The 9587-nt window shown below is 38.3% G+C and overlaps 1 protein-coding gene across 1 annotated transcript; it reads right to left on the bottom strand.

Annotated features, from left to right (window-relative positions):
• Positions 1-2069: 2069 nt before the first annotated feature.
• uts2r5 (urotensin-2 receptor 5) lies at positions 2070-9337 on the bottom strand. The gene is made up of 2 exons (XM_062985898.1): positions 9188-9337; positions 2070-3245 (listed from the first exon to the last, which is right to left on the bottom strand). The coding sequence occupies exons 1-2, from the start codon at positions 9335-9337 to the stop codon at positions 2070-2072; spliced, it is 1326 nt and encodes a 441-aa protein (XP_062841968.1).
• Between the last annotated feature and the right edge of the window lie 250 nt (positions 9338-9587).

Raw genomic sequence — 9587 nt, 5'->3', positions numbered from 1 at the left:
AGCAGAGAACTACATCACAGTATAGCAGAGAAAGAAAATAAACATGTGCTAGGAAGAACAATGAAAAATATACATAAGCTACTTAGTGCACCAATGTGTCACAATCACACTACCATAGACAAAGCCTTCTTCTTTCTCAAGCCCTGACTATTAAATAGATTAAGGAATTAGGTGGATCACTGATCCTATTTTTTAAAGTTTTACTTTCTCCTGAGACTATTTTAAGCTTAGAGAGCCCTCTTAATAATAAACATGAATGCAACAATACAAAGAACAATGCAAAGACTCAGAATCAGTAGTACAGATAAGCATGGAAGCCCCCTGTAAAGTGTAGTTATTTAGTGCTTATTTAGAACTTAAAACAATGCTTGAACAATTTGACCATTTACAATTTTAATTTTACAAGTTTTGTACACAAATACACACCCATACATAATAAGTGTTTGGTTTTGATAGCACTCTTGGTTAATTAATGCAGGGTTCCTAGAAGGCTTAACAACAACTAATGCACATATATTAAAAGCACTCCAGATGCAAAATTATAGTAAGTATCATAGTATTTATGGCCACTTTTAACAATATTGTAGGAGATTACACAGTTTATCATAGCATATTTCACAACACGTATAGGGACAAAACTGAACAATAGACATAGAATGTTACATCATTAAAATAGATCTTTTATATATTTCTGTTTTTAAAAGAGACCATAAAGCATGTATGCCTAAGAATATCCAAATATTTAACAAGCATTGCATAAATACAGTAAATGGGAGGCTTTATTTTCAACCCATTTGTTTTATTCAGCGACTGTAAATTTAATTCTGTTCATATTTGTCTTATTTGTTTATAATCTAGTTGACACTTTTAAGATCATATTTCTTTATTATTCAGAGATAATGTAGGTTAGAATTATTACACATTTAGCTTGATAACATACATGAGCAAGCTAAAAAGTAATTAAGTAAATAATTTTGTAATTAAGTAAACAAGCTTCTTGTAATAAATGAAATGAAAACTAGACGTGACTGAATTAAAAGAACATTTTCTTTTAAATGTGCTAGATCAACCCCTTTTGGTTTTTGGATCATTTGTTTACTCTTTGTGTTTGTAAACATTTGCAGATTAGGTAATATAGTATGTATACCCTTGTTTGGGTTCAATTAATCCAGTACACTAAGCCAACATGTTAATCCAAGTAATGCATCCTATGTAGTTCTAATTTGCAATCAAGTCTAGGTTTCTAAATGGCACGAATGTGGATCTTTTTAGGGACTGTAAAAAGCAAAGTCAAGAACAAAATCAGCCAACTGCAAAAAAGCATGTGTACTACATTTTCATACATTTTAATCATGTGGAATACATCTTTAAATTTGCTCACATTTGAATAGGTTATTAAGAATAATTTGAAAGTTAAAACTTAGTAGTGTCATAACTGTTTTTAAAAATAATCACACCCATTTTTAAAACATTTTAAATATTTTACTTATATAAAACTGCTTAACCAAGAGTGTTTTCTCTCTATGTGGCTGAAAAACAGCTCTGGTTTGCTAACATTTAAAAGCCTCTTGTTTATCGGTTGGATTAATAAAAGGAATTAAAAGAGAGCATAAAATATATTTGTATGCATTTGCCTAAAATCCAAATACTGACGATATAATTACATAAATACAATTTTAACATCTATGACTCTAAAATGAAACACATTAACTTTTTATTTTACTATGCAGTACATGCCATTTATGCAAGAAGATTTACCATTGTTTTCATGCTCATGGTTTCTCTGATCGTTGTCATTTTCATTCAGTATGCAGGAGAAATAGAAGAGATCTCACCTCACTTTTTACAACATTTTCTAATTTCTGCATATTTTGGACTGTAATTGACTCTAGTTGTCTTACCCCAAACCTAACTAATAAGAAAGAATAGAAGTTTGGTCTTGAAACAGGATTTAAAAAGATAAATGGTCATATAATGTCCTTAGATAATGTCATATTTTTTTGTTTTACAATAAATTAGACATATATAGAACAGGTTCTAAATGTATAATGACAGCATAATCCTTTATATCAAAGATTACTGTCGGCAACCAGAACCCCAATTTCGGGGGCACTGCCCAAAGTGTTTGTAAACTGGTGACTTCCAGATGACACAGACACAGACAATACAGAAAGTTGAAACCTCTTTTTAAACCCCATGCCACTCTTTTGCTTGTCTCTTAAATACTCCTGATAATTTCTGGTCAGCAGTGTGTAGAGAAAAGGGTTGATGCAGCTGTTGCTGTAAGCCAGGCAAGTCACAATGAAGTTTACATACACCAGTGTTCTTTGAGAGAGCGTCCCAGCCCCAAAGTAATAGATACTAAGCAGCTGCCATAGCCAAAATGGTATAAAGCATGCCCAGTAAGTAAGAACTATACCAAAAATCATGTAGAGTACTTTCTGTTTGTTCTGACAGTTCAACCCACTTCTTGCTTTGGAGGAGAACACTGTGGATTGGCTTGTCCAGTACGTTACAACCAGCTTGAGATACAGGTATCCAATGATACATCCTGGAGCCAAGATGCAGGTGTTAAAGAGGACAGTCAGGTAAACCTTGTATGCTGCCATTTGCCAAGTTGGGTGGCACATATTCTTCTCAATACCATCTTGTATGGTTGTCTTGAGCTCTATCATGATCATGGTTGGGAGCGCAAGGGCAAAAGAGATAAGCCATATTGCACAGGTGACACCCCACCGATAACGTCTGGACCGGGCAAAGGTGTCCAGTGGTCTGAGCACAGCCACATAGCGCTCAGTGCTCATCACAGTCAGCATAAAGATGCTGGCGTGCATGGTTAGGAAGTCGAGGCTGAAAAGTACACGGCAGCCGATCTCTCCGAAGTACCAGTCCTTGGCAAAGTAGGTGCACACTACAAATGGAATTGTGCACAGGTAGAGAAGGTCTGCCAAAGCCAGGTTCACGATGTAGACGTACATGTTGCTGGTCACTCGCACTGCAACGTTCATGACCACCAGAGTGTACACATTGCCAGCAGTACCAACCAGGAACATTGCAGCAAGAATTGTGCCCAGTATAGATGTCATGAGTGTATCATTAGAGGACACAGGAGTCTCGGAGTATGGGGAGGAAAGTGTAAATGAAGCATTGGCCAACACAGCAGTGCTGGTGTTGTTTACAGCTGTCCCCATGTCCAGGAGTATTAGTAAGTCAGGAAGTTTGTAAGAAAGGAAAATGATGGGTCTCTGGTCAAAGCAGGCATCGTTTGGCAGCTTTCAGTCTCGCTAGCTTGAGATACAGTGCATACTATTAACGCTGCTTGTGTCAGTGTGCCGATTACCGTAATGAGTCAAATACTAGTATACGATTCTGAATCTGTTTCTGATTTGAAAGTCAACATACAAACTTAGGTCAAACCAAAACTCAGATCCAACAAATAATGCCCAGTCAGTTCCAAACACGAAGAATTATGAGTGTAAGCAGTAAAAAAAAATCACACACCGCTGTCACTCACAACTATTACCGATGCGTAATGTAAAGCGTAACCAGACTTCTCATCAGCTTCAAAACAGACGCGTCCTGGTTCGTCCTGTTCTGTCACTTAAAAACTCCCCCGTCTTTCAAATGTATCCGAGTCTCCAAAAATGTGCGCTTTAAGTCTTGATTATAGAAGTAAAAGTAAGCTCCTGTGCGCAGTTTTGTGAGTAAGAGCATCAGTCAGTAAACGCGCTCACTCGAGTGTTGGATGGTGCGCGAGCAGCATGAGCGCGCTTCTACACTGCTCATCCTCACACAGCCGCCTCCTCCTCCTCCTTCGCATCTTCCTTCTCCTTATGTTTTACCCTCTTATCTTCCTCCTCCCCAGCTTCTTCATTCCCACTTGTACTATAAAATCGAGCTAGTCAATCAGTCCCATTTTTGGGAGTTTGATAGTAAACAAAAACAATGTATTAAATAACATTATGACCACTGACAGGTGAAGTGAATAACACTGATTATCTCTTCATCAGGTCACCTGTTAGTGGGTGGGATATATTAGGCAACATTTTATCCTCAAAGTTGATGTATAAGGATTTGAGTGAGTTTGAGGGCCAAATTGTGATGGCTAGACGACTGGGTCAGAGCATCTCCAAAACTGCAGCTTTTGTGGAGTGTTCCTGGTCTGCAGTGGTCAGTATCTATCAAAAATGGTCCAAAGAGGCGCCCAGGTGGCCCACCAACGCCGAGATTCTGAACTCCCCGGTCGGCTGGGCGCCATCTGGCAGGCGCAATTGGCAGTGCCTGCAGCAGATACTAATTGGTCATCGTATCTGCAGGGTGGGGGCCGGACTATGTGTGGGGTGGGATCTTAATACGCTGTGTAAGGACCCTGATTGGCGACTTCTGACGCCTGTGCAGAATGCAGGGGCGAGAAGAGGAGGGCTGTGCACGAGTGCTCCTCGAATGCAATCGGGTATCTCTCAGCAGTGGAAGACAAATTGAGTGTGCTAAATCGGGAGGAAAATGGGGAGAAAATGCATTTAAAAAAATGGTCCAAGGAAGGAACAGTGGTAGACCGGCGACAGGCCAAGGCTCATTGATGCACGTGGGGAGTGAAGGCTGGCCCGTGTGGTCCGATCCAACAGACGAGCTACTGTAGCTCAAATTGCTGAAGAAGTTAATGCTGGTTCTGATAGAAAGGTGTCAGAATAAACAGTGCATCACAGTTTGTTGCGTATGGGGCTGCATAGCTGCAGACAAGTCAGGGTGCCCATGCTGACCCCTGTCCACCGGTGAAAGCGCCAACAATGGGCATGTGAGCATCAGAACTGGACCATGGAGCAATGGAAGAAGGCAGCCTGGTCTGATGAATCACATTTTCTTTTACATCACGTGGATGGCCGGGTGCGTGTGCGTCGCTTATCTGGGGAACACATGGCACCAGGATGCACTATGGGAAGAAGGCAAGCCGGCGGAGGCAGTGTGATGCTATGGGCAATGTTCTGCTGGGAAACCTTGGGTCCTGCCATCCATGTGGATGTTACTTTGACGCGTACCACCTACCTAAGCATTGTTGCAGACCATGTGCACCCTTTCATGGAAACAGTATTCCCTGATGGCTGTGGCCTCTTTCAGCAGGATAATGCGCCCTGCCACAAAGCAAAAATGCTTCAGGAATGGTTTGACTTGGCCTTCAAATTCCCCAGATCTCAATCCAATCGAGCATCTGTGGAATGTGCTGGACAAACAAGTCCGATCCATGGAGGCCCCACATTGCAACTTAGAGGAGTTAAAGGATCTGCTGCTAACATCTTGGTGCCAGATACCACAGCACACCTTCAGGAGTCTAGTGGAGTCTGTGCCTCAACAGGTCAGAGCTGTTTTGGCAGCAAAAGGGGGACCAACACAATAATCAGGAAGGTGGTCATAATGTTATGCCTGATTTGTGTATATCAATGTCATCATAACTTTCTTTTGCATTTATTTTTGACCCCATGACAGCTGTAAAACATAACAACAGTTAGACGCCTTCTTTTGAAAAACAGGTGCTTAATGTGAACACATTTTTACAATCAAGAAAATGTTTGTGTGTGTGTGTATCACCCCAATACCATAAAAGGCAAAAAGCAATAAAACTGTAAAAAGTTTAATGACTACCACCCTATACCCCGATCTCTCTCTAGCATCTGTTAACTGCTACAATGTAAATGTACAATACAATATACAGTAATTGGTAGGTGAAAACAATAAAAGACAATAGCATTAGCAATAGTCTCTGTGTACGTTTGTCTCAATCACACATGCAGTCTACTGTTCAACTAACTACAAATCCCAGACTCATTTGAAAACTACAGCCCACATGTGCTGATTAGATCTGGACATGTTACTTTTAGACTTATGCACATTTTTACAAGAAAACCAAATGAATCATATAGAATTAGACTTCTGCATTAATTACATATTTAATATGGTCCAGTCTATATCTAAGTCAAAATATTAAATACAGGGGTGAAAAAGAATACGATGGCAACAATAAAATATTTGCATAATTAGGCAAACTGTGTTTCTGTTGATGGTCGTTGTGCAAACAACACTAAAGAGGTGTAGGTTGTGAAAGTCTAGACTCTAGACCTTCTGTCACATGATCTAAATCAAGCTGTACATGCAAGAAATCACAGAATGGTCTAAATATTCTTCTCAAAATAATAAAAATCTGATTAGGAGCAACAGAAATTGTACCTGCCGCTGAGGATTCTAGCCATTCATCTTTCTTTTAGCCTGGAAAGTAAAAAAAATTCAATACAGGTATAAAAAAGTACAAGTGCTTAGTTTAAATGGATTTCCTAAATGCATTTCCCACTGCTTAGTTTAGAGCAAATGTGTGTGTCTAATTTTATGACTTTAATGATAATTAGACCACATTTTCTAACCGATCAGTTGAGAAATTAAGGTAATAATTTACACCTTATTTCACCTATATTAAAAGTACATTAATGATAATGACTTACTTTTAGTAGGCAGAGACAGAAATGTAAGATGTGGGTTGTAGTGTATGATGTTAAAAATGAACTTGCTTCCAGCCACAAAGCACCACTCTGTCACTTGAGTGAACACAAATAAGCAGTGGGAAATGCATTCAGTCTCACTGGGAGATAAAAAATAGTTGTAATCCATAAAAAAATGAGAACTCTCAAAACTTACACAGAGTACTTAAGAAAATTACTAATGCACTTCATTTATTGTATTCTTTAAGAAAAAAAAACAATAGAGAATTAAACAGGATTGAGATTTTTTTGTGTAGAGCATATGTTTTAGTCAGTCCCTTTTTGGCTCATTGTGCACCCACTGATATATCGAATACACTAAATATATGCTGCTGAGAAACATTATTGGCACAGTATGATAATTTCAAAATCTCTAGTGGGAAATAAACAGTTAGTGACAGAATAAAGTTCCAGGGTGGCATGGTAGCACAGCAAGTCAAAGTCAATTTATTTGTATAGTGCTTTTTAATAGACATTGTCTCAAAGCAACTTCAAAGCACCCAGGACCAACAGACCAGAAATCACAGCACGTAGTGTAAATGCTGCAATTTAGTGACCTTGGTCCAGTCTGGAGGTATCCGGAGGTTGGCATGTTCCTGCTCTGTGTGTGCATATCCCAAAACATTTCAGTAGGTGGACTGACTACTCTAGACTACAACCTTGTACTTATACTTTTTGGGGTACGCTTAGAATCTGCAAACCTACCAAAAATGCATGCATGCATGCATGCATGCATGCATGAATGAATGAATGAATGAATGAATGAATGAATGAATGAATGAATGAATGAATGAATGAATGAATGAATGAATGAATGAATGAATGAATGAATAATACAATTGCTAAAACAAGCCAACAAGCTGGTTCGATAAACTGAATTGCAGCATTTGCATTTTAAAAAGATGAGTTAATGTGCTTTATCATAAATAGAGTGATTTTTACCCAAATACCACAACCCAGAAATATTGATTCATCTTCAAAAAAGCGAGTCTGGAACCTATCACAAAAATTAAAAGTGCAAATCTAGAATATATCCTAGATAAGGCACCAGTCTGCCCCTCTTCACTCATTTACACCTAGGAAAACTTCTGACAAGATTGTTGCAAAGTGGAAGGAAATGAGATTTCCTAGCTTTCCATGGTCACCCACAATTTTTAAAACTTACTGATGGCTTCTTTCTTACTTACAAAGTCAAAAGTCTTTGCATCCAAATTTAAAGTGAATATATGTAAGTACATTAAATAACAATAATATTATTGCCTTATGTCCTTCTTTATATATGTGCTGATAAAATATCTTGTTTTATTTATTTGTTTTACCCTCATATAACTCACATAGAACTACTGACCCTGGGTAAAGTAAAATTTCCTTTCATTTAATTTTTATCACATGCTTTGTCCTTGTCAAAGTTAAGGCAGGTCTGGTTTTACCAGAAACACACTGTGCAAGGCAGAAATACCATGTACAGAGCTTCAATCCATTACAGGGCTTGGAACATACACCTATCCCCTAACACACAGCCAAAATTGGATTCTCAAAGGTGGTGGGCTAGCGTAATCATCTTTTTTTTTTAACAATTTATCTATTTATTTATTAGGATTTTAACGTCCTGTTTTACACACTATTGATTACATCAATGACAGAAACGGTAGTTGCTCGTTACACAAGGTTAATCAGTTCACAAATTTTAATGCCAAACACAGTCATGCACAATTTCATATCTCCAATTCACCTCACTTGCATGTCTTTGGACTGTGGGAAGAAATCAGAGCTCCCGGAAGAAACCCACACAGACACGGGGAGAACATGCAAACTCCACACAGAAAGGACCCAGACTGCCCCACCTTGGGATCAAACCCAGGGCCTTCTTGCTGTTTTTTAACAAAAAACTGAACTACTAAAAAAGGTCATGTTTAGCGTATTATCAAAAGTAGACTTAAAATGACAAGGGATATACAGTCTCTAAATATTTTTTAGTAAACAATTGAAAGGTTTTGTTTTTTTCCCCGTTTTTTTACATAATGCACACTGTTTTCTAGATCTAATTATGTTTGAGACAATGGCATAACAGTAGGTAATTTTTTCATGACTATAAATTCTTTTTGTTAATCTACAGGGGCTATGAAACCCAAAAGTTCATAAATAATCTAATCGGAGTATGAAATTATTTATGTACATCTATCTCCTATTCTACTGCAGGGTGTAAACTCTGGCTTTATCTGATGAAGATGTAAGCAGATGGCAGATTTACAAGATGTTTGGTATTCATTACAAAGTTCATGTTTTCTCCTCTCTAGTTTTAATAAATATGTGGTAGACGTTCATTTAAGGCTGAATTCTGCTTTAGAGACTTCTACAACCATTGCCAAATTTTGTGAAGTTTCCAATTGGTCTGCGCCTTCTCATTAAATATGCAAACCAGCCACGACACAAACCGCTTGACCAATGACATTGCCTTTTAGCCTGGGTTGTCAGCTACCTGGGGCAGTTTTCAGATTTACATTCAGTGATTGGACGGCGGAGATATAAGGCTTCAAGCCATCGAAATTATTGTTTCGAAATTTGAATGGGCCGGCTTTAAAGTATGGTTGGATGGTCAAATGACGCCCAAGCTTCTGCTTCCTCAAGAAGACTTGACGTTGTCTTTTAGAATTTCCTGATACTTGATCAAATTCATTTTCCCCTTCACATGCCTGCAGGTTTTTAATGCCAAAGGCAGCAAAGCAGCCCCAGATTGTCACAGAGCCACAACCATGCTTCACTGGCAAGGCATTCTTTTCAGCATTCTTTTCAGCATTCTTTTCATGCTTCATTCTTCCTTCTCCAGACATACAGTGGGGTCAAAAAGTATTTAGTCAGCCACTGATTGTGCAGGTTCTCCTACTTAGAAAGATGAGAGAGGTCTGTAATTTTCATCATAGGTACACTTCAACTATGAGAGACAAAATGAGAAAAAAAAATCCAGGAAATCACATTGTAGGATTTTTAAAGAATTTATTCGTAAATTATGGTGGAAAATAAGTATTTGGTCAATAACAAACAAGCAAGATTTCTGGCTCTCAC

The sequence above is a fragment of the Trichomycterus rosablanca genome, chromosome 2 (genome assembly GCF_030014385.1).
Source record: "Trichomycterus rosablanca isolate fTriRos1 chromosome 2, fTriRos1.hap1, whole genome shotgun sequence".
NCBI classification, from domain to species: domain Eukaryota; kingdom Metazoa; phylum Chordata; class Actinopteri; order Siluriformes; family Trichomycteridae; genus Trichomycterus; species Trichomycterus rosablanca.
This window is presented reverse-complemented; position numbering and strand designations above follow the sequence as displayed.

Excerpts from the sequence above, each read along its gene's own strand:
- uts2r5 (XM_062985898.1), bottom strand. The coding sequence starts at position 9,337 with ATGAAGCATGAAAAGAATGCTGAAAAGAATGCTGAAAAGAATGCCTTG. Across the intron at positions 3,246-9,187 it reads GGGAAAATGAATTTGATCAA|AGACCCATCATTTTCCTTTC; the intron begins GTATCAGGAAAT and ends TGCTTTGACCAG.